A 27,956-nucleotide genomic window follows, 5' to 3' on the forward strand; every position below is an offset into this window, starting at 1 on the left:
TTTACAGAGCTGTAAATACAAATACCGATAAATCGGTATTCCGATGCATTCCCAAGGAATGAAAGGATAAATTGTAATGTCGTAATGTCTGTGGAATCAATGCCAATAAATCAATTTTTAATAATAAGCTCGTAGTAACACCTTGGTAGGAATCTGGCATGCATGGGTATCATCGGAATCAGTATACTGCAGTGGCTGGAACTATTCAGCATCGAGGATTGTTACACCAGCTAAGGCCGCATATCAAGCCAGAGCAAGCCGTCGAAAAGTTGATGAATACAGACTCTACTTTTGAAGTTCGTGCAAATCTATTGCAAAAGACAGAGGAATTATTTCAATATATTCCAATTTTAACTCATTAAGGGAATCTTGTGAGCATTACCCAAGTAAAATATATAATTTATACCCTCTACATACATACATGTGTGCCCATGAAAGTCGGTATCATAAATTTGCTCAAATTAGTTTTGCTTTTATTTATAAAATTCAATCATAACAATTTAAATTCACTTTGCTTTTGTTTTTGGGGATTTTGGTTTTTAATTTCAGCCATTTGAAAATTTGCTATTAAATTAATAAATCTCATAAATGTCTGTTAAATATGGTAAACAATTCCATTTCGTATTCCTCCTTTTGTTAATATTATAATTTACGCAATTATTAAATACTTAGAAAATAAAATGCGTCTAAATCGAAATACATACACCGTCGTTCAGAGTACTCGGATAAGGACAATGTTCACGTATTGAACATACATATGTATATCATTATATAGATGTTTCCATTATTGGTGATTATATTAACTAATCAATTAGATTGTTTATTTGTTTCCCCATTTGGGTTTTTAATTTTTCGCTAATTACAAGTTAGACATTATCAGTTTGTGGGTTTCCTTTTTTTGGGGTTTTTGTTTTGGTTATGTTTTTTAAAAAATATACATATTTTTACCATACACATTTCATGCTTTCCGTTTAGCCTGTTTTTGGTTTCATTTCAGGACGAGAAGCCCACGATATACATACATGTACATACATATGTATGCATGTACTTTATTAAAAGGCAAAAACAATGCTATCATGTACAATTATAGTTGGTTTTGTTGCTTTATACAAGTTTTACAAATCGGTTTGTGTGGCTGCTTTCTCATTTGAGAGCAATTCCTTTGAACAGTTCCCGAATCTATGACTAAAATGTTTTTTCTTGCTAAAAATTATACATACAAAATTATATATTCCATTTCACAAATCTAAAATTCCATGAAGAAGACATTTTTTATGTTTAGGCTACAATGTTTATGCTATGAGGAAAAGTTCTGATTCCCTGGACCACGTTGTGGCGATTTCTGCTGCTGCTGGTTGGCTGCTGACATGTTCGTTTGGCTATTTGTAGTTAAATTATTTGGGTTTTGGCCAAGCTGCGGCTTGCTGTTATTATTCGTGGTCGTTATCGTGGCAACACGTCTCAGGCGATTGTCTGGTATCGGTGGTGACTGTAAAGTGCCCGAATATTGCTGATGCTGGGGCGAGAGGGAGGACGGTCCACTGCCACTGCCACCAAAGGCATTGCGTATGCTGCTGCTTCCACCAACTCCACCAACACCGGCAGCCCCACTTGCCGAGCCACCGAAGATGCTTCCAGTGCTGCTGCCAATCAGACTCAATGAATGCTCGTTGGAGAGTATCTGATGAGCGGCCAGATTCATTTCCTCCGGCGTCATGTCCAGAGCCTCCCGCATCTCGCGAGCAGCCGTGCCAACAAATTCGGAATCACAATATTTCCCCAGTCCCTCAGCGGCGAGTACCTGTGGCGAGTAGCGATCGTATTATCTCAAGTACATTTCGAAAATTCCCCTGTACTTACCCCTCCAATCAATGACTCGGCCAGGCCGTTCATTTCAGATGAAGTTGGTAAACGACGCTGATCGTAGGGACTAGCTGGGGTCGATTGGATCATGCGTTCGTGGCCAGGAATAGCACCATTGGGTGCGTAGACTAAATGAGCACACAACAAGAAAAGTAAGGAGAGAATAAGTAAAAGTTTCGTTCGGAAAATGGTCGATTTTTTGGGATATACGATTATGGTTACGATTATTTATATTTTTACATAGCTTGATGATCCGTACTACTTCTGGTTAGGGATTCTAAGCATTAAACTCTGTGTGCTAACTATTCTTAATATATCTTACCTTCATATTCTTTCTTTCTACAAAATATATATCTACAAATGCCTGCTAAAAAAAAACTACCTATTCTAAATCTATAAAACCAACTACCAAACTTCATTTGAAGTTCCTATCCCTCTTTTTCGTTGAGCAAAATAATCTATCATTTTTTTTTTAAATTAGCTGCATTATTCAAGTGATTTGAGAATGTTTAAAAAATCTACTGTCTATTTTTCAAAGTAAAGCTTATGGGGAACCTTAATTATACATTCAGGCATTCTTTTCCTTAGATGTATCAAGCTCTTGATCTTTCTTTGTATCTACATATTTGCAGATTTTAGCATTATAGTTCTTTACTTGATCATTATGTATTCTAATACTATACAGTCGGACCCTGGGAATCTTAATTTGAAATATTCTGCAGCATGATCATCAAGCTTATACAAATCGAGTTGCTTATGATCTATTTACATAAAACTACATTTAATGGTTGGTTAGGCAGCATTCTATAATACAAACATGTGCACGATATCCATAAATCGTCATTCCTTTTTAATAAGCACTGTAACTATGTTAACTCGTATAAGCACAATATGGTACAAAACAAAAGTTAATTCAACTGAAGCAAGCAACAATCGCTATATATGTATGTACAAGCATAGCGCAATACACTTCAGATACAATATAACTAAGGCAATGTGTTCTATGAACAAGGAGGCAAGCGACGCATCTAAGCATATTTTGTGTGTGAATGTTTTGGTTTCGATGTATGAGTGTTCAGAGTGTTTGTATGCACTGGGATCAGTATCGATTGGGGCCTCCAAAATGAAGTCTAATCCCACACAAAACAATAAAAAAACAATGCGACGACAAGACAACATTGAAGGACAATAGTAAACTTTGGAAGAGAATTGCTCACAGATATTGGCATGTCAAGCAAATATAGGTTGATATATTTTACGTTTAAAAAAAATAATGAGACAACGTTCAGATCTTGGCACGGGAATAACGATCTATGCAGTATTCGGTTGGGTTAGTATTGGGTAGGTATTGTGGCTCATATGGCCGCAAGGCACACACAACAAACAGACACTTTCGATATGGTATATGATAAGGGCTAGATCGGGCCATGGCCAAGGCTTTTGAGTAGATGGGAACAACAACAACACGGCTTTGTTATATATATAAATATATTTATATATATAGAATATATAGACATCGATATCGGGCTGTGGTTTTTATGGTTTTTAATTACGTTCATTGTTGCTGTTGTTGCGTGCTAAACGATTGTTGCAGTTGTTAACGTTGTTTCTGGTTGTTGTTGTTGTAGGTTGGTTGTTGTTCTGGTTGTAGGTGTTACGAGTATGTCATTAATCCACTCAGTTATCAGTTATCAGGGAACTCTCAATTCGATCACACAAAATAACATATTCTTTGCCGATTTGGGAATGCGTCGTTACTATTTTTCTCATTTAAAACTTAACCAAAATAGTATAACAAAAATAAATTCTTAAGAACGATTCCCATGGGATTATTTGGGGTTGGGTTGGGAAACCATTTGTGTTTTATCTGTTTTGCTTCGAACTCTTCGGACACTCTTCCAGCAAGTATATCGCAGTGTTCGAAGCTCAGCACTCGGTGGTCTTTAAACTCGAATCACTTATGCTATAATAAAGATTTGTATAAGAAAGAGTTATACAAAAACGAATTACTTCAACAAACAGAATTAACTGAATTGATAATGATGATTTTTTTTTACATTTTTTTTTGTTTTTTTTGCTTTTGCCATCATTTTGAGCAGGGTGATGGGTTTTGATGAGTTAATTTGTTAATAAATGTCACTGATTTTCTCAATCATTTTCGTTAGTTTGTAATCAACAAAAGGAGCCACATACGCTTCGGTAAAATGTGTTAAATTATTAAGAAGGATTACATTTTAGTACTGAAAAGTTTTGGGGCGTTTGAAATCCGGGGTTTTTAAATTTTGTACGTTTAAATTTTCTATTAATGCAATTAGAGTACGTTTTTTTAAAATTCAGCTACTTATTGTTTCTCAAAATTTAAATTAAAAATACAAAAATATATACATATATATAAATAAATAGCTTCAGAGTATTTTCCCAAAAAAAATCCAGGAAAAAAAATGTTTTGATATTAAAATTTAAAGCAATTCAGTAAAAGAGTTTCCCGTGGTTGTTTCGGTTTGAGGGGGTTGCAGCCTCACTCTCTCCTAACCATCGCAGGAGATACTGATTTAGAAAATTCGAAAAACCTTTGACCATATTTTTGGTATTTTTACCTGTTTGTGAGCCTGAAATTGAGACCAATTCCCGCGTATAGTACATGGAAATGTGTTAGAATGTTGTCTTGTGTATTTCACTGGATTTAAACTATGTTTTTGTCCCAATTTATAATATAAACGGCAGCGAAAGCGTTTCTACTTTGTATCAGTAAGAGTAAGCTGCACCCTAATTTGTGTAACTAGACTACAACTTTGAACTACGATCATTAACTTGTATATATGTATGTATATAGATATGTTATACACAATGGCGCGTCTGCATACTAATCTATTCGTGTGTACTACAAGTGTTATTACGAGAGGTATCTCGATAGATTTGAATGCATTATTTTTGTTTGCGATGAACAAACAGCCAAGAAAATAGAACGATCACAATGAAAACGAAACAGTTTCCTTGCAGTCTTATCCAGTAAGCTTATGATGTTGCATTTGATTGATATTATTTGTAACATTTTGCATGCCGCAGGCAGTAACAAATCTTAGAACTCGGTGGGCAAGAGACTGTACATAATTTAATTTGCAATGTGTTTTAATGGAATGCAGCTGCTACGAAATTGGCTGTAAACAAATTAAATTATGAATTACAAAATAATTAGAAAGGATTTCAAACAAATTTTTGTTTCTCTTTGACTGTTTGGGTCGAATTTGTAGGGGGGAATAAAAAACAAAGAAAATAATTTTGTAGGAATTAATATCAGAACTGTGTCCAATGAATAGGGTAAGAAGGGAAGGGAAACGAAACAAGGTAAAAGAACAAAACAAATTAAACAAAGTTGGTTAATAAATTGTTGTGCAATTGAATTGTTGCTTTGTAGATGCTGCTGTGGATCTTTGTTATGTTTTTGTTTGGTTTAATTTTATTATTGCAATTTGCAGCATTTTAGGCTTACCATTGTTATATGGATGCAATAAAATACCACGATTGCGGTTGCTGAAATTAATGTTCGGGGATTGAGTAAAAATTTGGTTTATGTTCTTTTTTTTTCTCAATGAATGCAGTTTGTTTTTTGTTTTTTCCTTCTATGGTTCTTTAAATCCGCTAGTTTATATGTAAGAATATGGATTTATCGGTACGCATACGGTATGTTGTGATTGCAGCTAGGTGTGCTAAGTCAACTAAGTTTAAACTCTTTTGTTTTGTTGGGGCCAAGTAGTTAGACTCGGCTTGGCTCCTTTTGTCCATTACAAACTTTAAGGCACTCTTCACACGAGGTGACAAATCAAAATGCCACAAATGAAAATACATATGTAAGTTCGGTAAACGAAATATGGATCAACCCACTAAACAGCAAGCCATAGCAACAAGAAGTATCGAATGGAGCTTCGTGTGTGTACGGGTACTTCGGCTAAGTGAAAACCAAAAGAGCAAACTCCAACATTGGCCTAAAGAACGCGCCGCCTCGATCGGCGCACCCCACATACTTACTCATAAGAAATCGCATTCGCATCGGGTGGCAGGGTGCCGGCCACTGTGGCCGCTCCCATGCCTCCAACTCCAGCTCCAGCCCCGTTCTTGGCCAGGGGTCGCATTGAGATGCTCTCGCCGAAGGTGCGCAGCTCTCCCCCACTGCTCGCGCCGTGCAGCTCGTCCTGGAGCTTACCGGCGGCCGCCATGCGGGCCTGCATGATGTTCCGTGTGATGTGGTTGACCCCATCGGCCACGCTCCGGTTCAGGCTGTCGTACAGATAGTCCCCACTGGCGGGATCGGAGCCCAGCACCAAGGTGCTGCCGCCCACTCCTACGGCCGCCGAAGCGGAGCCGCCGATCGTCAGGGCTCCATTGCTCTGGCTGGCCTTGGCACTGCGCCGGAAGGTTCCATTGCCGTGACGGCGAATGGAGGACCACACGCTGCCGAAGAGCGTGTGTTGGCGCTGCAAAAAAGAACATCGAACTCGGTTAAATCTGCTCTAAGGAGTGGCAGTTGAGCTTAACAGATAGTGACTTACGCGGTGCATGGGCTCAGGCTCTTCAGCCAGCTCATCCAGGTTGCCGGAGATGGCACGCTTGAGGGCAGGCGACACCTCGTGTAGGGTGCGCAGACCAGCCTGCAGAGTGACCGTATTGCTGTCGGGATGGCCCTCCTTGCCCTCCTGCTCCTTGCGCTTCTTGAAACGCCGGAAGTAGTCCTGTATCAGATACGTGGCATAGAACTTGCCCACCGTCACCTCATCGTCATTGCCCGGCGGGGGAACGACCTGATCCAGCAGCTTTGGATTGGTCCGCTTCCAGATCTGTTTGATGGTGGCCCGCAGCTCCGAATTACAGTCGTCAATATTGCCCTCAGTCTTGATGCTCAACGAGGTGCGAACGACCGCGAAGAGGGTGGCGTTGAAGAGAACTGTGCCGTCCGAGTTGAGGGGCATGTTCATGGACACCAGACGCTTGCAGGCCATGCGGTGTGGACAGAGCTTACCGAAGCCCAGCGGTGGGGATATCTTTCGCAGCAATGTGACAACGTCAAGATGCTTGATCCGACCCTTGGCATCCGGATCGTATTCGCTCCACAGGCGAATAAACTCGTCCAAGTGATGGGGGCCCAGAATGGACCAGTCTCGTGTGAGATAATCAAAGTTATCCATAATGACGGCCACGAACAGATTGATGATCTACAAACCAAAGCAATCAGTCTGTTATATCTGTGGAAATACTCAATCGTCTTACCAAGAATGAGCAGAGTACGTAGAAGGATATAAAGTAGGGATAGGCTATGGATGAGCCGCATTGCTCTCCCGGTGTATCCGAGTTCATGTCACACTTGACGTCCGGCTGCGCCGAACAGGACATCATGATATCCTGCCAGGCCTCGCCAGTAGCCGAACGGAACAGCACGAGCACAGCCTGTTGGAACGTCTGGAAGTTGTTGTTGTGCGAAATGGAATTCCCACCATCCAAAGCAATTTTGCCAAAGACCTGAAACAAACAAACGCATTAGAAAGGTGACAGAGAGAGAGAGATAGATTTTAAAGGAGAGCCTCACCTGCATTCCCACAACCGCATAGATAAAGAAGAGCAGTACAATGAGTAGGGCCACGTAGGGCAGCGCCTGAAATGATTTAATGAAGGTCCAAAGCAACGTTCGAATACCTTCGCCCTTGCTGAGAAGCTTAACCAGACGCATCACTCGAAACAGGCGGAAGAAGTTGATGGAAATCAAATTGGAACCCGCCTGAAATAATTATTCATTCAAAGATCTTAACTACATTGGCGTACAAGCAACTTACCGCCTTAGCCTTGGACTTACAGCCCTCGACAATATCACAAGCCGCTTGAGAAGTGTCTTTGCTCTGTCAACAAGTATCAATATAAGTTATCAAGTTCATTCCCAAGATATTATTTGGCGATTATACGAACCTTGATTTCGGAGTAAACGATATCGATGAAACTGCCCAGAACGATAATGAAATCAAACACGTTCCACGCATCTCCGAAGTAATTCTACAAACACACAGCGCAGAAACTTAGTTTTCGATTTCAAAATATTTACTTGTTATTCTCATCCTACCTTAAATCGAAAAGCGGCCAATTTGAAGACGAATTCCAGGGCAAACACTGCCGTAAAGATCATGTTTAAGGCGTCTAAGAGCTCCGTATACCACAGAGGCTGATTGTAGAATTTCATGGCCAGTGTGACTGTATTTATCATGATCAGTATGAATATGGTGTACTCAAACGACGAAGATGTCACGAACCACCAAACCTTGTACTGAATCCCGTGCTTGGGTATATAGCGACGCACGGGCTTCGCCTTCAAAGCGAATTCTATACAATTACGCTGGTTCTTATCCAGATCACAGTTCTTATATTCCTGTTCACCCTCATTTTGGAAGGTGACAATAACGAAACCGACGAATATGTTCACCATAAAGAAGGCAATTATGATTATATAGATTATATAGTAGGCAGCTACAATGGGACGGAAATTGCGTATTGGACCGCCGTCTTCCTGGTTCGAATCAATCGAGATATACAGTAGGCTGAAATGTTAAGAGAGAAGATGGAAGATGGTTACTAACTAATCCAGTTGTTAGTTTGAGCTATCCAAACGCACCCTGGCCAACCCTCGAATGTAGACACTGTGAAGAGAGTCAGCATTCCCTTGGCCACATCGTCGAAGTGAAATCGATTGTTGGTCCATTCACGTTCCTTGAGACGCGGCTTGTGGACATCCCCATCGTCATAGACCAGATACGTGCCACTGAAAGGAGCTCATATTGTGTTAATCTGATCTGATACTGATGGAAGGCCCTGTAATACTTACAAGCACTCCTCTTGCGTCATTTTGGAGCCATCAGAACATTTGAAAAACTTTCCCTAAATTCGTGTTAAATGGGGAAGTACAAATGGGTTTTGGGGGAGGCAGGGGAAGAGTTTATAGAAATATTAATAATGGAATATGGCATAGGTTTGATAATATCTGAAGGTGAAGTAAGTCCAACTTGAAGTAATCTTCGGTTGAGCTTACTTTCCCAGAGGAGACGAACATTACAACTGCTTTACGGTAGGGACTATCGACTAAAGCCTAATTCGAATATATTATGCAGCAATGTACGATAGACTATCTAGCTATCTATATACGATCATATATCAATGTATGTATGTATATACATATACGAGGTGTTTCATATGCAAACAAATTTACATACACTGACCAAAATGATGGGGCGGACGACAACAGTATTAGTTTCGTGGACGCACAATATTTACAGACAGGACATCAAACAAAATGTTACTGGGTTGGAACTAGGGTTAAGTACACGGGATTATTTAAAGAAGTACTATATTACATTGGGGTTAGCAGGGAGATAGCTAACGTAACTTTTGCGCTGGGGTTAGTTTCGATAAGCAAGAACGGAGAGCTGGTCTTGGTAAAGTTGTAGCGTTTCTTTGGTTTACCAAAAATGTTGCAAAGCGAACGAGTAGGAAGTATTTTCTGTTAAGCTGAGAAGAGGGCTTAGATAATTGCCGTTGGCTTTGTCATACGAAAAGGTTTGATGTCTTGCAAATTACGAGCCATTTGCTGTGATGTAACTTTGCCTTCTGTGTGAACATTGAGAATATTTACCTTTCAATCGAACTACCCAGTAAGCCCTAAACACAAATATCAAGATGGAAGAGTAAGTACGACAAAATTCAAAGCACACATTGATTAAGCAGCAGTTCTGGTAATTTATTTATAGCTTTCCCTTTTCAAAAATAGAAGCGCACACTTAAAGCCGACTCTAGATACCCTCCACCACTGACTTTTCACATATAATTCAAAAGAAATTACCTTAAAGAGTTGTACTCCAATAACCGCAAACATGAATTGCAACAAATATGTAACCAACATAATATTACCAATGGTTTTGATTGCGACTACCACGCACTTGACCACATACTGCAGAAGAAGTATCGTTTCGTATTTTTGTTTTGGTTTTTTCAGTGTAGGCCAAATGTTTGGAGGTTTATGTGGGGGAATTTTCGAAAGGCGGTGTATATATTTATATTATTTTTCAATTCAATTTCGCGTGTGGAAGGAGAGCATCGATAATGGGATTATTTTGTTTGTGTGTATTTGGTGGCCACATTTTGTTTTAGGGGAATCAAATGGTTTTGCATTATGTCGGTAATAAACAATGACATTTTTTCATTGGTTGGCAAAATTCAATTTAAATCAACCGAAGCACGTTCGAAAAGAGGAAAAAAGAAGAAAAATATGTATGAAATATTAAGGAATCAATTTGCGATGGTTGGTTTGGTTGGCTATAAAATCATTTGTTTTGATCGATTGTACAGTTAATAATATAGACAGAAAGTGACAAGAAAAAAATTATAAAAATAATAAGAATATGAGAATGTGTGTCCAAACGACATCTTTTATTTTATATGTGAACAAAAAAATGAAAATAAGCAGAAATAAAAATAAAAATGTGTTAGTATCAATGGCTGGGGAATCCTTAATGAATCCTTAATAAAACAAAATATGGAATCTATTTAGAAACGGCTACGAGTCCCGTTGAATCGATTTAGTTTTAGATAATGATGTAACGAACGATGGTACTACTTCCTGATATGTATTTTCCAATTGGAGTTGACTAGAGGCACAAATACACCTTACTGTGCTGAAACAGATAGTGGATCGGTTCACATCACGATTCCCGACTTTTATGGGACATACAGATACTGTGGATTCATTCAGGTATTCCAATTACGAAGTTGGAGAGGCTGGTTACTAATGATGGTCCGCCACTTGGCGGACAGTTAATGGAATCTGTACACCTGGGAACTGTTTGGTTGGCCTTGATGCTAGGGTGCAAGGTTGGTTTGCTGCTTTGATGCTGGACAAAAATCCCAAAGTAGACAAGGTGCGCTTTTGCGTGTGATTTTGAAAGATGTTGCGTGGGTGTGATTGTGCGTATGATCTTTATCGACATATATATAGGTGTAAATACTAGTTACTTTGTTGGATTTAGACGTATACAAACGCGGAAAATGGGTGTGGAATATATATTAATATTACAAATAGAGAAGATATATGTATGTGTACTGGTTTTGTCATTCGTGTGAGTTGTGTTAGGATCGGTGTGTTGGCTTACACTCCCTCTTAAGTGCCTTGATAATGTGAAACTCAGGTAAATTTAATCCCTCAAATAAATTTAAATTTCATTGTTCTATACAATACAGTAGCACTATAATTTCCCTCATTGGCTTTAACATTTGTTGATAAGGTTCTCGCTTCCTTTGTGGTCTAGTCAGTTAAGCTGACTTAAGCTGGATACTCTCTTCGGGGATTATGCGGCGCATTAATAAGCAATACTAGGCAGAATATATTTGTAGTATTTACATTCACTTCATCAATCATATTTTTCTTTGTAATTATATTAGCTATTAGTAATAACGAAATTTCTATACAAAAATTAGGCAACGATCTTTGCAAACCAAACAAATAATTTAAAAAATTAAAAATATTTTAAACAGAAATTAGTTAATGCAAACTCAAGGGGATAACTATTTTTGAACAACATATTTATGTATATATTTATTTGTTAGGATATTTCTTGGGAGGTTGCATGAATGTGCACTCACAAAATGAGTGAATAATCGAAATTTATACAAGTTTTGTTCTTAAACATATCGACTAGCTAAGCCTATTCACAAGTTATGTGAGAATATTATTTCGAAATTGTGTATCGTCTAACTAAAATATCTTATAGGTTAGTCCCTAGATTTGCTTAAATTCCTTGAAGGCTTTGAAGGTAGGATCGCATGCATCGACATCAATCGCAGATTTATACAATGATTTTCTTAGAATATAGCTTGGAGTTCGTAGATCCTAACCAGCTTGTATTTAACACCCTTGAAGAAATTCGATGTTCTTTATAAATAAAAAATTCAGAGGAAGAAAAGGAACAGAAGCCTTCCATTTTTCAGCACCCTTGAAACTGTGAGCACATGACTTACAGTCATACAGTCATATACAGTTATGTTATGCTTAATCAATACTCTCGAGGATAGCTACAAGGGTATTAACAGCTTCGGCATGCCGCAGCTTGTTCCTACTGGGCTCCTAATCCTTAGACTAATGGAAAACTAAAAAAAATGCAGAAAAAACTAAGTCGAACTTAAAACCAAATCATACCTTAAACAACTGGACTCCTATCACGGCAAACATGAATTGCAGTAGGCATGTGACGAGCACAATATTTCCGATAGTCTTAACAGCGACTATGACACACTGAACAACATGCTGTATGTGATACGACGATATATATTGTTGTATTATTAATTTATTGAATGTATTACAATATGTATACTAATAGTGGGTAGGGTTTTATTCATTTTGATTTTCTTCTGCGCGCACAGTTTGAATCGGGTTTTAGTATCAACAGTTATACATAGTTTAAACTATGCCCAAGCCACGCCCATACATTTCTATTCCACGCCCATTTTCGTTAGGGGTTAAGAGCAATTCTAAAAGTCAAAACAATAATTGTCCGCAGTGTATAATTCAATAACAAGAACCTTCAGCTTGCGATTTCTTATTAATTTTATTTCGGTGCACCCTACACCCAGCATTTCAAGGTTTTTCGGTTGGTTATGCTTCGCATAATCTAGAGTTGATTGTGGACCGCTACCCCATTTTTGTGGGGCTATTTTATTTTACCAAAATTTGTAAAAGCTGCTTACTTGTTACAAAATTAAAAATGTATTTGTTGTGGGGTGGTTTTGTATAACGAAAAATCAAAATAATATTACATGAACTAAAACAAAAAAAGTAGAACAAGTTTTAATTGAAGCATTTAATCGTGTTTGGGAGAAAGTAAGAGGAGGTATGTGTAGGAGGAAGTTGAATGGGGTCTTACCTTGAGACCTTTGGCACGATTAATGGCTCTGAGTGGCCTTAGAACACGGAGCACACGGAGAATTTTCACGACTGAGATCGCATTCGAACTGCAGTTGAAATCGATGTTATAATTTATGTTCCAGAAGTAAAATTATATCACAACTACTGGGTGAGAGTAGTGTTTCGATTATTGTTTACCTGGACACTAGGGATATCAATGAGACACAGACCACAAGTAAATCTAAAAGATTAAATGCGGATCTGCAAAAGGCTCCGTCGTGTAATACGAAGCCGTATGAAATCAATTTCAGAATCAGTTCTATTGTGAAAACTGCCGTGAAAAAATAATCAAATTTATTGAGTACCTGCAAAAACAAACGAACGGTGAAGGACATCGAATGAAAAGTGTTGCTAATAAATAATATACGAGTACGCGCAGAACAGTAACGCTCTCAACTCTAATTAAGCCTCAATCATAACTTACAGTTACATATATTTGATCACTTGGAGTTGCTTTAATTGGTCGGTACGGGAGCTACTTACTTTATTCAGATCGTCGTTCGCCCTGAGTGGGTTCTCTGCTGCCAACATGGCTGAGGAAAACATAATGCAACATAGGATAATGTTGCCGAAATTGCCGTGGTTACAGAGCCAATGGCAGAAGACACGAAATCTGTGTGGGAACAATTAGAGAGAAGTTATTAACGGCTTCAACACGAATGTGTACGATACAAATCAACAGAAACAAATAATATAACAAATCAAAACATACGAGTCGATTACAAGACATGCAATTAGAGATCTCTAAAGACAAGTTAGAAAACAAAATTATAATGGAAAGAGGCGACAAATCTATTCAAAATTCAACTACAAAAAGTACATTACTAAAAACAAATACATCTAGGCACCAGTTTACGTACAACATATTTTGCTCGAATACTTGGGACAATACACAAAACGAGGTTAAGCAAAAGGAGAAAGAACTACACAGTTATATATAACTCAAGGACAGTTACACACACACAAAACACACAAATGGCACACGCACAGACACAAAAAACTATATCATCATTCGTGGGAGTTCTGTTGGTTGTCGTGGAAATTAAAACTAAAACATAAAAACCTGTTCGTTTGTGAGAAAAGAAAGAATGATGTGCCCGGCGGTATGGGTAGGATTTTCGTGGCCGTATTAACCTCAGACATACGACGTGGGCGTGCTGTAATCATGCCTTCTTCATCCACTATATATTCAATTACAATTTTATCATATATTATGTATACATATATATGTATGCCAATTTGGAAAAAAATAATAAACACATTTATGAGAATTTGGCAAGAGATCGGAAATAATTCTTACGCTTTTAAATTTAAAAAATTACGCTACAAATATCTTACACTTAAGCTAGAGGTCTTTTAAAAATATAGCATATACGAGTACTTTTGGAGTAACACTTGTGTGCTTAAAAAGTATAGTTTAAAAAAAAGTATGTATTATTATATTCGTCTTACATTTAAAATGCAACAAAAAAACACAATTTTCAATTGAAGAAAGGGAACAAATTCCAGTTAAGTGTGAAATACTCATTAACTGATAAGTTATATAAATTATTTACAGCCTCAAAATGCTTAACAGTTCGATGGGAGTTTTGTAAATTAATTTTCTGTCACATGCAAACAACGAACTGCTGAACCAGAGTGCAAAACAATGTCAAATATTAAGGAAAAGTTCTTAAAATTCAATCACAAGACAAATGAACCAAATCAAAGAGTGTGTGTGGCTGTTGACTGTCAATCAGTGATTGATTTACCTGTTTGTGTGGCTGAAAATGAAAAATGCACTACCGCGCGGCATGGGCTTTTTAGTCTTCTTCATGCTGACTTCGGATAAACGTCGGGGTCGTGCAGTGACATGTGCTGATTCTTCGGAATGGGAGTCTTTCGATTAATAATTGAGTGTGTGAAGGTGTTTGTTGTTGTTGTGTTTTTTTTTTTTTTTTCAGTGTAGTGGTTTCCAACAAAATGGCGGCAGAAGATGAGAGGCGTCGGCAGCAAAAGTTTTAAGGAATATTTGTGGTTCGGTTTCTTGTTAGTTTTCAGTAAATTTCTAGGCATAAGCTTACAGTACTTAGAGCTAAGTTGAGACCATAAAGTAATCTTAGTCTAGTCTTAGTTGAAAACGGAAATGAATCAACAGTAGGGAACATACCTTCTTCCTCTTCCTCGCACATTTCACGCACTTCATCATCTGAGAGTGTTTCGTTATCCCTGGAATACAAAGAAATGTCTCCATCAATTTGATCTGATCTTGGGCTTTTCCTTTTCTACTCGTACATTTTATCTTCATCCATTTCGTTGGGCTCCATATCTATATCAATGCTTAGATGCTCATCATCCTCTCCATCAATGGTCGGAGTGGGACTGTGGGATTTCTTCAGAGCTGGATCTTCGTGCTGGCGGAAACGAACTCAGATTTAAGTACCACCAAGTCAGAACTATAACTTGCATTGGATACATACAGGCTCCTCCTCTTTTTCCACCTCGGACAACGAGTCGGCATCGGCCAAATTATCCACAGCAATGGCCAAGAACACGTTGAGCAATATATAATTGCCGCATATGAACAAGATGATGAAGTAGACGCAGGCCAAGGCACCATAGGAGGATACACCGCCATAGGCATTAATGCCCACATACATCACGGCATTCCAATCCTCACCAGTCATGATCTGAAGGGATGTTTGCGTAAATACGAGGGACTGCTCTATCAATAAACTTCGCTTTAGGGCTAGGGTTGAGTCTTACCTGAAAGACTGTGAGCAGACTCTGCCAAAAGCAGTCGAAGTTCATTCGGTACTTTTCCTCTTTGCCATTAAAATTAAATTTACCGCCAAAAACTTGCATGCCAAGCAATGCAAATATCACAATAAACAGGAAGAGCAGTAACAACAGCGAAGCAATTGATTGTATCGAGTTCAATAGGGAAGCAACGAGATTTGATAGAGACCGCCAGTATCTGGAGGGAAAAATCAAAGGTTGTAGTGCAAATGTACATAAATATACCGAGAGTCGCATCTACTCACTTGGTTACTTTGAAGACACGCAGCAGACGGACACAACGCAGCACGGAGACACCCAAAGGGGGCATAACTCCCGTGTATGTGAGCAGAGTCTCCGAAATGCTGCCAATCACGACAAAGCAGTCGAAGCGATTGAACAGCGAAACGAAGTAGCCCTGAAAGCCCAGACTGTACATTTTCAATAGCATTTCGCAGGTGAAGAGGCCGATGAAGACAACGTTTGTGTATTCTGAAAGGAATCGGAGTTCAGTGCTGAAACTGTACGCGTATAGTGAAGATGTTAAGCTCACCTTGAAAGTTGTCCAGCCAATCCATTTGCTGGTAATGCTCCGTGGCCAAGACGCCTGTGTTGAGGAACACCAGGACAATGATCAGCCAATAGAAGGCTTGAGATTTGACGGCCTTGCGACAGGCCCGCCGCATTCGTCTGTTCACCCGGTCGAAGTCCTTCTTCATTTTGCGCCATCGGGACTCAGTCATCTGGACTTCGGGCATCTCCTCTCCCAGATTCTCAGTGGAATCCATTTCATTCGCCTGCTTCACCTTGCCATCTTGTATAAGGCCGCCCACAGCATCCGGCTCGATATCCTCGGCCTGGGTGATCCAGTCGAGATAGCCACGAAGATCCTCCTCGATCTGCTGCTTCTCGCGTAGCTTTTGAAAGTCACCGCGGTTCTTGGCCTTGTTACGTTCCTTGGAGAACTCACCGGACAACACACCAAGAATCAGGTTCATCACAAAGAACGCACCCAGAATGACCATCGAAATGAAGTACATCCACTGCCAGTCGCTGCCCATGGCGTCTTGGATCTATGAAATAAGTTACCCATAACATACATAGTGGACAGATAAAGCTAAGCTTGATGCACTTACGCTGTAGAGAACATCAGTCCAACCCTCGAGGGTGACGCACTGGAACACTGTCAACATGGCCAGTCCAAAGTTGTCAAAATTGGTAATGCCTTGGTTTGGCCCATCCCAGCCACCGTAGCACTTCATGCCCTCCGGGCACGTATAGCCCACGCCACAGGCCCGGACTTCTTCCTCGTATTCACCTAGATTCCGGTTTGGTTTTGGTTTTATGCATTAGTGATTGAATGGAGTGAAATGGGGTGAGATAATGTCATTGAGGGTCTCTGAAGTGCCATTGGGTTTTCTTGTGGTGTGTCTGTGGCGGAATATGCCGCATCTTTGGCATACTTATATTTGTCCGAACATTTAAAAACTTCAATAGCTCTATTAGCTGGAAGATAAGTCAGGAACAGGGGACTGACTGGAGTGATCTTAAGGTTCATCTCTGACTTCTGAGTTTATTGTATGTAGGTAGTTGTAATTGTGGAATGTCCGCCCTGAAATTCCGCTGAAGACTAATCTTCCAGTAATGGCGCTTTTGGACTTTGATTTTGTAATGCGACATATCTGGTAGCATTCAAGACAATTGAATGATATTCGTACAACGTATGAATATCGTACGATGCAATGACTCGATTCCTCTTACCTGTGATCTCATCGCGACACGCCTTGTGCAATTTACCGGAGAACAACTCGAGGCCAATGATCGCGTAGATTATTATTACGAATATGACCAGGAGTGCAATGTGAAACAGGGGCACCATGGCCTTTAAAATTGAATTTAGCACAACCTGTAGACCTGTAGAATAGCGTTATGAATAGCCAATATTCGGTTTGATTGCTCCTTAGTCTGATTAGTGGCTTGGAAACGCGGCACAGAGATTGGAATTTCGAATAGCAAATTTCTAGCGCAAGAAGATAATGGTACGTTGGTAATTAAAAATTATACTAATTGAAACTAGTTCATTGACTTGACAAAGAGATCAATTTCCTCCTGAAAGAATGCTGACTTACTCACAAAAATTCTTCTTCACAAGGAAACAGCTCCATGTTTGTGAGCGTTGTAATTATCGTAATAATTGAAACTGATATTTGTGAACTACACAATCACGGAATTATGGATAATATAATATTACGTTAATAATGTGTGTAAAGTATATTTTTTATTTTTCTTTCCCTAATCTTCTTCAATATTTTTCTTCAGTGCCGCATTTTAACTACGAGTCGATCCGCAGTTTCTCGCAAAGCGATTCTATTAAGCCGGTGAATTTTAGATTTTAATTTGAGATATAATTTTCGCGGGTGCATTCAGCTCTTACTTGGTACACCCGATACGAGTCGCAACGGACGCAGCACACGAAAGGCACGCAACGCCTTCACATCGAAAGCATCCTTCATCAAATGGGAGAGTGCCGTGCTTATCGCTCTGTAAAAATGTGTGGCATACAAAGTTCATACGTGTCTCAGTTTTGGATTTACTTTTGTGGGTTTGATTTCGATTATTGTTTTCTCTGATTGGCTCAATTTCGATTAAATTGGATATAAGGTAACATAGAAAATGGTTAAAACGAGGCCAGAGAGGGCCTAGGCGCTCTGCGCTTTCAACTGGAATATTTTGTATGCTTACCCTATAACTACAATTGTAAAATCTAATAAATTCCATCCATTTCTTAGATATGCACCATTATGTAACATAAAACCGTATGCTATAATTTTCATAACACATTCCGCTGTGAATATAACTAGGAATATATATTCAACTTTTTCCTGTTATTGTGTTTGTTTTTGTTGGTTTTTGTGGGTTTTGTGGTTTTGTTTGGTATGTACGGATGGGGAATTCGTTTGGAGTTTGGAGTTGGTTTTCGGGGAATCGGGTTTTCGTATTGTTGATTTGATGGATTGTTCAGTTCATTGCATATGTGATTTGGATGCATGAGGTGGATATAAAAGATACATGAAAGAAATGCATACAGATTAAAATTCCGTAATATAATATATAATATATACATACATATATATATATTATTTCTGCCATTGGAATCAGCCAATGGAACTACTCACCAAGGTTTGATTCGTCACATTCGAATCGCTGCCCGGATAAGGCGTGTAAACGGCCAAGGCAACACAGTTGGCAAAAATTGTTAACAAAATAAGGAACTCAAATGGTCTAGCGAGGTGAATGAGTTAAGGAAAATCAGCCAGGGAATATCTGTTGCTTGCGATTACGAGGCAGTTCTAAGCAATATTTGTATATCGAAAATACTATCAGATCTAAATATATTATTGAACGTGCTCGTGTGCTGAATTCAAAAGGGAATATACTGAAAAGCGGGATATTCCGTTACAAAAAGGATACTTCCACTCTACAATGCGTATGCACATGGCTCGCAGTGGATTCTTCAGGCTGAGGCAGAAGAGCGCTCGCTGCGGCCGATCTGGCTGCGGCTTGCCGCGACGCTGTGGCCTCTTCTGGCCGGCAGCGGCATTAGCTTTTTGGCCCCCAGCGCCGCTGGGTCCGATTGTTGTGCCGTTCATGGTTTCCGGAATGTTTGCAATGCCCATGGCATCAATGCCTGCCGGAATGAAGGTTCGGTTCATGAATAGTTCGGACAAAGGATGCCACGGGTATTAGCAGCTCATGGCAGACTGTTAGTTGGGCAGAGACTCACCCATGATGGTGTTGCCGCCTCCGAGATCCGTTTCGCCGCCATCGTACCGCGCCGAGTGGGAGGCATCGCCACCGCCGGCGGCTCCGCCATTGCCGTTCGGCGTGAAGCCGCCACCGGAAGCGCCACGCTCAAAGTCCATGATATTGAAGAATTTGCCGGCACCGCCTCCGAAATTGTCAATCAGCTCCGCTGAGCTGGAATAGAATGGGGAGAAGGCCTGGGTGTCGTCCTCCTCCTCCTCGTAGTACTCGTCGACGTCGTCGTCGGCGTCACCTTCAACGTCGCCGTCCTGCTCCCCGTCGTCCTCGTCCTCGTCGTCGTCGTCGCTATGAGCCAGTCGCTCCTGCTCATCAATATCAATGGTTGTGCCCTCTGGCTCGTCTTCGTTCTCCTCCTCGTCGTCGTAGAACGGCCCTTCTTCAGCGTCGTCGTCCTCTTCGGTGATCCTACATGTCCTCCTTATGGAGGGCCGGTTGCGCGTGTTTTTCCTTACAACCACATCGGCATTGTCATCCACATCGCCGACATCTTCGAGTGAATCATTATTGCCACTGGCCCGTACGATCCGCACACCATCATCCGCATCCTGGCGACGCTCACTAAAGCTCTCACAGTCGGTGTTCCCTCCGGCTCCGCCCAAGGACTGATCCTGGTCCTCCTTGGCTGCGGCAACCGCCGCGACAATCGCCGCTGTCCGTAGGGTCTGCGAGCTGAGATCCGGATTGTTGGGATCGTCCTCGTCGTCGTCGTCCTGGCAGTCGTCCTCGCCAATGAAGCTGCTAACGTCCCCGACCCCGAAGCCGTGCAACGTGCTGTTATCCCCGGTGATGTCGCAGTTGCAGCTATTGCTGCTGCTGCTGTCCCCTCCAACGGCGCTGTAGCTGCTGTCCTCGTCCCGGCCACCGCTGCTAAAGCTGCTGTTGGTGCTGCCCGCACTTGTCACACTGTTCTGCGGCTGTTGCTGCCACGCAGATGCCGAGGCGGCCGCCGATTGAGCTGCCGCAACAAGAGCCTCCTCTGGCGTCAGCCGCTGACTGCTTCCTCCTGGGGCACTGGTGGCTCCTCCAGCCCCTGCACAGGATGCACAACTCGACTTCCGTCGCTTGCTGCCGTTCGCCGAGGCACTGCCCCCCTGATTTGGTCCCGATGCGCCGGATGCCTCCCCGTTCCCGTTGCCGTTTTTGTGGCGACGCTGCTTAAAGTCGAGCTTGTAGGTGCTGTTGTTGACTATTTGGCTGGTGACTGTGCTGAGCGCGAGTTCGGTGTTGCTTGGTCTCTTATTGGTGCTGCTCGGCTGGCTGGAGTCGTCAGGGACCTCAAGCGGACTGCAACTGTGGGCAGGAAGTAAAATATTAGAGATTGTCAAGGAAAAAACCCTTTTCATACACATTTGGATGCACTTGCCATTAACTACTTAACTCTAAAGCAAGGAAAATTATCTCGTCTTGGACCACACCAACTAATCTGTTTCATCACAACGCAGCAGATTCACCCCTAACCATTGGAAAAGCTTGCGTTGTGTCTAGACGAGCTCCCCGGTACACTGTACGCACAGAAGTTTAATTTTATTGCACAATGAAGGGAACAAAGGCAAAAAGTATAAATTTCAAGGAATCATAAAATATTAAAAAGGAATATCCAAATCTGATAGCCGTTAATTAATAATGAGTCATATAAAAAGGGTTTCGACTGAAAACAAGCAAGAGAGAATGCATGTAGGGTTAATACTATACAAGCGATTGCAATTCAAGTTTGTCGTATTAGCCGATACTCTCACAGGGATGGGGGAAATTCAAAACAATTTCTTTACCTTTTTCAATTGTTTTAAAGAAGAAGTCGATGTTATTTCGTTACATACATTTAAGTTTATTAGTTTCGCGGTATAATGGCCGGCAATGATCGAGAATTGCAAGCTAGAGAGAGTAAACGAAGGAAGCGATAAAAGGTCGGGCTGCTGCTGAGCCGAGTACGGCTCTCTGTCTCTTTCTCTTTTAAACCCACACGCTCAGCGCGCGCCCTCATTATCTCACTCACTTTTGATCCTCTCTGAGCGAGTCGTCCTCCCTCACTAACACGAGTACAGCAATCGGATAGGCAAATGAATACACCAACGGTAAATCAAGCAAGGAGGCCGGCAACAAAGGATAACACACTGAGAACAACCTCATAGTGAATTCTTAGTCAGCAGAGAGACCAAAATACACTGACCATAATATTAATCACTACTCTCACTATGTACTAAAAGGGTCTCTTAGTGTTTTCAACACTTACAATATTTTCCCGACTTTAACCTTTTTTAAAAAAATAATAACAATACATTAAAGATAGGACCAAAAAATATGCGTATCAGACATAATAAATAGGTACCAAAAAATCAAAACAAATCATGAAAAAAAAAATAAATTGAAAATTCACCTTTCGTAAATTTGAACTTTTTAATACAAAATATTGGGATAACCCGAAGAAAACACCTTTAATTAGTCATGCGAATACATTCCCAAATCAAAAGGCCATCAACGGACACACTTAAGAGAACACTCCATAATGAAGCATAGGATATACGACAGCGATGTACAACACAGAGTTACGATAGCTATACGATAGTTGGGGGTCTGGATCTAACTTACTATGCCCTGGGGCGCCTAGTTGGTTCCAAATATTCAAACTCTGGCATTGCATTGTAAATGAATTTCTTTTCGTGCTCCCGCTGGAGCTGCAAATACCTTTGTTGCAGGACCGAAGGGGTGCCTGCTCCCGATGGCGACGTTCCAGTTGGAGAAGCTCCCGCAGATGTTGTCTTGATGGGCACAGGCAGCGTTATCGTCGGCGAGCGATGCTGATGATGATGCTCGGGCTTCACAATAACCACTTCCAAATCACTTTTCGCCGCGGCCGACTTGCGATTATATTTCCGACTGCCTCGCGTCGGTGTCTCGGCCTTCAGATATCGCCTGGAGGTGGCCGGAGATGTAGGTGACGGCTTCCTCTCAATAACCAAGGTGTTATCATCGTAGGCTATGCAGTTGACTAGCTCTCCGCCACCCATCACGTTTGTAGCCGGTGCCGTTGCCGTTGCCGTCGCCGTCGACGATGTGGCCTCATCTCGTTGGTCATAAAGCTTCGACTCCTTTTGTCTCTGGAACTGCAACTGTCGTCGCCGTTGGGAGGATGATGCAGTCGTACTTGGGGCTCCGGCTCCTCCACTTCTCGAGCTTATGGTGGACTCGATTGTTGTCGCAGGCTGTTGGTTCTTGGTTGGGCATGATTCATCGATGACGACAACACTGATTGCTTTCGTATCTTTGCTTGCTTCCCTACACTTATCCTTAGATTTATCCCTATCCTTATCGTTATCGTTATTGTATTTATGATTTAGCTTATTATTCGAACTTGAACTATCCAAGGCATCGTATTTGTTAATTGGTTGCTGTTGCTGTTGCTGTTGAGGCTGCTGTTGCTGTTGCTGTGTCAGTGAGGCATGCTCCTTATGATCTCCTTTTGGTTTCCATTAAAGTCAGATAAAGTGTAAATAGGAGAGTTTGTTAGTAATGCAATGCTGTTTATACTTTATGTGTCATATTGTTTTTATTTTAATTTGTGGCTTGGTGTTAAAGATGACTGGGATGTTATGAAAATCGATTGAATTGGATTGGATTAAAATAAAGTATACATGAAAATGATTCTATATTAAATAAGGGTGTGCCTGAATTTGTTTAAAATAAAAGTCCATGAAGTTCAGAGCTCCAACCAAATGAAAATTATACAAAGCATAGTTAGCATGTAAGGTAAAAGGTATAATCTTTACAATTCATTACACATTTTCTATGACAATGTCGCTTATCAGTAGTTTCGTTTTTTCTTGAATTAACATAAAATAATTGGATAATAACATCAATCGATCAACAAAATATTTCCCTCACTTAAGCGCATGATGAATGATGATTGCAATCAACGAAAATGGATGTTATTAATGGGCAGTGTTCGTGTTCGTGTTCGTGTTCGCCCAGTACCTGTATTCATATTTGAAGTTTCCTTCAGGCGCTCAATATGGATTTGTCTTTCATTCAAAATGCACTTCGAAGAACTATTGTGGTCTAGAAACGTGTTAGCCAAGTGCCAGAATGCGGTCAGCAAGAGAGCCACATCGAGGGCATCAACAGGTGGGTTTGGTCTCACACACAAATACAAACACGCACTAATAGACAGCTAAGCACTCTCTCACACTTTTAGAGTCTTTCACACACATTTACACTGGGGAAAGCTTTTAATATTGTTCAGCAAAAGAAAATGTTTTGCCATTCAATTGTAGAAATTTGACGGCGGTGCTTGAATTAATTTGTTTAAGATTTATTGGTTAATGTTTTTGGACGAGTTTAAAGCGACGGTTTGTAAAATTTGGCATTCATGAAAGTCTCCGGTTGAGGGTTGGTTGTAGATCTATAGAAGGTGGTTTTTATTATTGGAGAATTATTAGGCCTCTAATAGGTTTCGTTGCAGCGGTTGCTTTTAGCACATTTCATTGGATTTCGTTTAATTCCAGTTGAGTAAGCAGACAACGAACTTCCATTAGTGTTGATAACTTATCATTCATTGGGGCTTCGCTCTATATATAAACCCTTGACACACATACCCAGGGAGCGTGTTTGGGTGAGTACATCCCTCTGTGTGTGTTTTTTTTTTGTGTGCGTGGAGGAGCAGGGGAAGGCACCAAAACAAAAACCCACGCAATGTTTACATTTTCGCTTCGAGTCTTTGTGGCATGCAACTGTCAGATGGGCAATCATCTCTCAGAGAATGCGAGAACGGGAGCCACTCGTCGCTGCTCTCTATTAAGCTCTCTCGCCGTGCAGGAAAGCTCAATGGCCTTTCTGTGCAGCAAACAAAATAAAAGTTTCACCAAAGTGTCACAAAAGCATTTAAATATATATTTTTTTTTCCTGAGTGGGGCACTGGGGAATGCGACTACGCACTCGTCACTGATTAATGTGGGTAAGTGTAACACATCAGATAGTTGAAAGATGGCTAGAAGTCTGGTTCTGGGATAGGTTTCGACTATGAGAAAACGCCTTCCAGGGGAATGAGGTCAAGAGCGCGCGTTTGGCACTAAAACTAATTTGCTCATTAGCTTTTGATGGCCCGCCTGGGAAATTCTTTAAGCATACTTTTGTGCGTCGCCTCTTTGTTGGCTACTCTAAAAATTACTCTGGCTTATTTGAAGCAGTATAGGGGGCCAGGAGGGCCATAAGCTGACCGATTGACCTACCCAGGCATATGTAATAGCCCACACACACACTTGGCACACGCAAAGATATGGACACCAGACAACACACATGAGGAAAATTCACACATGTGTGAAAACTTTTAAAGACGCACTGCGAAGAAAAGGGAAAGCATTTTTTCACATGCTTCAGGTGCTTCCATATCACTGCTTCACTTTGCAATTTACCCACAATTATCACTGGACACAACACATTCCGTTTTGTGGTATAAATTGGTAATATTTTCCCTTATTTTCTGTATTGTATTTTATTATTTTTCTCACACGCGACCAACAGCAACGTGAACGAGTTTAAGGAATCAGCCACAAAAGCACACTGTGCAGGAATAGTTAGCTTTTCGCAGAGGCAACCAGGAATGTGTTGACATTTGGCAAAGCTTTCAAGAAAAGCTTACGTTCCAGGTTTTGGTGGCTTATCGATTGATTAGGGGTCGTTGAAGGTTGTGAAATCGGATAGGGTGTAGCTATGGATGAATATATTCTAATGGAATCCATATTCAGTTTAAGTCTTGGCTTTCCGTATAGGCCGGAACAAGTTTACAAAAAAAGTAAAAGTAAAAGTAGGTAATTAAGTCAAAATCAAACTGTCTTCACCTGAACCACATTTTACTGTATAGCAAAATGCTTAGTCAGTGATTATGTTTTTTTTTAATATCTCATATGGTTCCTCTACAGATAGGTATAATAGGTAAATATAATGAACACAGTTTCATACCATTTATAACCACATACTGTTCCCAGAAATGGTTCGCAATAAACTAAACTGAAATAGGGATAACCCAAATTCATGCTTAGCCAAAGAAAATTTGTTTACCCAACGAAATCGGAATTAAAATTATTTTCGTATAATGATAAACATGAGCGAGCATTCATGTTTTACTTATTTGTATTTTGGAGGCTTCTCTGTTGGCTCTCAGCGTTAGTCCCTATAGATATATAAATCAGAAATGGCTGAATCGATCGGAGAGAATTATTGGGTTGAGTGTCTTCATCCCGCTTGCACTCGCATTTGTTGTCAGACAGCTGATTTTGTCGAGCGCATGCCCACACGTAGATTTTGACAGCTGAAGAGAGATCGGGAGAGACTGGCACTGACACTGACATAGAGAGAGAGGGAGCCGGTCAGGAGAGAATGCTGAAATTAGTTCTGTCGTTTTTATGGGCATTTTCTCCCGCCGTTCGCCGTATTCCCTCTGGGCAAATTCACTTGAGGAGCAGCGGCCTGAGTCATCGCGAAATATTTTCTGACGCTTGGCCATATATGTAGTATCAGCATTTATAATATAAATTCAATTCTTTTCGCCCCTGGGTGTGTTCCTCGATGAGGTATGTATACAATTCGACTAATGACATATATCCGGCTGAAAATTGCCCGCTGATTTGTTGGTATTTTCCAACATCTTTTGGAAATAAATGTTCACAAATTGTCATGTCATTTGGTAAACTTTCAGGAAGCTAATTTTTAAAGAAAAATTTCCAGAGATATATTTCCTTGAGAGCATTTGTTTCTGATTGATTGTATGTTTCTTTTTCTATCTTTATGGATGATACCCATGATATTTGATTACCGGTCTTATGATTTGTTTATTTCCACTGAGTTGCTTTGAGTATAAGAAAATATTTGATTGCGATTTTGTGCATGTGCTGTATTGGACTGTGAACACTGGGAATCCATCATATGGTTCTGGAATTCCTCTACGTTGCCAAAATTAAACGATTTTTTACTTTCAGCTGAATACAATTTCGGATAAAATACAAGTGGATTTGTTGGGAAGAAACAACTGGACTTTCAGTTCCGTTCAGAATTTTAAGAAGAATTGGAATAAATTTGAATGATCCACGAGCTAGAGGAAAGACAAAAGTTCGAAGAGCCAAATAAAATCATTATAAAAAAAATAACTACAGATACCGACTGGCCATTAATCAATCCTAATATTTAGATGCAACAACATTTTATTATAAACATATAACAGCCGACGAAAAGTGGCTTTTACAAGAACAGTCCTCAGTAGAAGTAAAATCTGCTTCTATTGTGTCCAATGCTCTTTGGCTGAAAAATGTGTGTGGCTAAATATTATGAAAAACAACAGAAAAGCGTCAGAGGGAAAAAAACTGCTGCCGAAGTGGAAAGTGGACTGAGGGGCAAATTTATTGTAGGATCGGTGTTCGGAGTCGGTTCGTCGGTCATTTTCGTTGGGCCAGAAGATGTTTTCGGCGCCTAAATATAGAACAAGCACACGTAGTTGGATCTGTCGATGCGGCAGTGTTGTTATTGCGCTTGTTGTTCTCATTGTAGCCCCCAATTCGAAAAGCAGCAGCAACAAAAACGATCAGCAGACAATGAAATTAAATTTAGCCTAATTGTATTGCTTTTTATCTGAATAAGAATTGGTTTAATGTGCACACACCGAAATATGCACCGCCAGAGTTTGATCAGCATGGAACACTTAAAATTCCAATTATAAGCGAACAAAAAAAAAAAGGTCACTACTTTCTTATATAGCATCTGCCCGATCAAGTAAATGGCGGGGCAGCTTGTTCAAAATTGCACTTACACGCTGATCCCTCTGTGTCTCCTTCGCGTGGCAACAATACAAAAAAACACGCCACGATGTTCATGTGGCGGGGCGGTCGTGCGTACCAAAATCCGAGCCAAAAGGCACAGGCAGCATACGTGGCGTTGATATTTTTAAACTTTTTGGGAAATATCTTCTCTTTTGCTCAATATATATTCCTCTTTTTGCTTTGGATGTTGTATATTTTCCATTGACTTGGCCATTTAACGAATGAATGGTTACAGCTTTTATGGCACTCTTCAATAATGAATTATTCTCTGAATTTATTTTACACACAGATTTTTGTACATATTTTTATATATAGCTGCTTAAGTATGCCAGCTCACTGTATAATATAGATTCATCACACATAATTATATATATATTTTCAATATATTATTGTATTCGAACTCTTTCGCACTTGTATTCCTAGAGGAACTTCTTTTCACTTAAAACTGTATTTCTCAAGGAAAAATTACTGAAAATCTGGGGTATATGCGATAGCACGGAAAACTCAATTTCCTTCACCCGTACAGAAAAATATTTTCTGTGTGTAGCTTAAAAATAAATCAGAACACACACGAGCGCGTAGCACGGTGGTTGGCAGAACTCTGATGCGCGGAGCCAAACCGAACCAAATCACGCCAACGATCAGCCGAGAACTGTCAGATTGGTGAGATCGGTCGTGCTGCCTGCCCCCATCCCATGGCTGTTGGTGTACTCTGCGATGCGGTA

At 40.4% G+C, this 27,956-nt stretch overlaps 1 protein-coding gene across 10 annotated transcripts; it reads right to left on the bottom strand.

Moving 5' to 3' along the window:
• Window positions 1-515: 515 nt before the first annotated feature.
• LOC111074726 (voltage-dependent calcium channel type D subunit alpha-1) lies at window positions 516-27,348 on the bottom strand. 10 transcript variants are annotated; one of them, XM_022367637.2, is made up of 34 exons: window positions 24,835-24,953; window positions 23,399-23,825; window positions 22,112-22,883; window positions 19,389-20,719; window positions 19,076-19,292; window positions 18,781-18,886; window positions 18,347-18,486; window positions 18,039-18,145; window positions 17,366-17,518; window positions 16,741-16,922; window positions 16,158-16,677; window positions 15,871-16,096; window positions 15,593-15,803; window positions 15,307-15,516; window positions 15,122-15,240; window positions 14,997-15,055; window positions 13,911-14,028; window positions 13,331-13,460; window positions 12,986-13,152; window positions 12,807-12,894; window positions 12,083-12,190; window positions 9,734-9,841; window positions 8,723-8,775; window positions 8,513-8,659; window positions 7,967-8,438; window positions 7,816-7,899; window positions 7,686-7,748; window positions 7,442-7,630; window positions 7,126-7,374; window positions 6,411-7,070; window positions 5,890-6,335; window positions 5,354-5,394; window positions 1,861-1,991; window positions 516-1,801 (listed from the first exon to the last, which is right to left on the bottom strand). In XM_022367637.2, exons 2-34 carry the CDS (start codon window positions 23,406-23,408, stop codon window positions 1,298-1,300), a joined length of 8,121 nt encoding a protein of 2,706 aa, XP_022223329.2. In that variant the 5' UTR covers window positions 23,409-23,825; window positions 24,835-24,953; the 3' UTR covers window positions 516-1,297. The 10 variants fall into 10 exon arrangements, 8 of the variants coding, with proteins under 8 accessions (XP_022223329.2, XP_022223327.2, XP_022223322.2 ...); XM_022367635.2 differs by lacking the exons at window positions 12,083-12,190; window positions 13,911-14,028 and adding an exon at window positions 14,599-14,710 and having other exon boundaries at window positions 24,835-24,954; XM_022367630.2 differs by lacking the exons at window positions 9,734-9,841; window positions 13,911-14,028 and adding an exon at window positions 14,599-14,725 and having other exon boundaries at window positions 24,839-24,953.
• Window positions 27,349-27,956: the final 608 nt, after the last annotated feature.

The sequence above is a fragment of the Drosophila obscura genome, unplaced genomic scaffold (assembly GCF_018151105.1).
Source record: "Drosophila obscura isolate BZ-5 IFL unplaced genomic scaffold, ASM1815110v1 contig_46, whole genome shotgun sequence".
Taxonomy (NCBI): Eukaryota; Metazoa; Arthropoda; class Insecta; order Diptera; family Drosophilidae; genus Drosophila; species Drosophila obscura.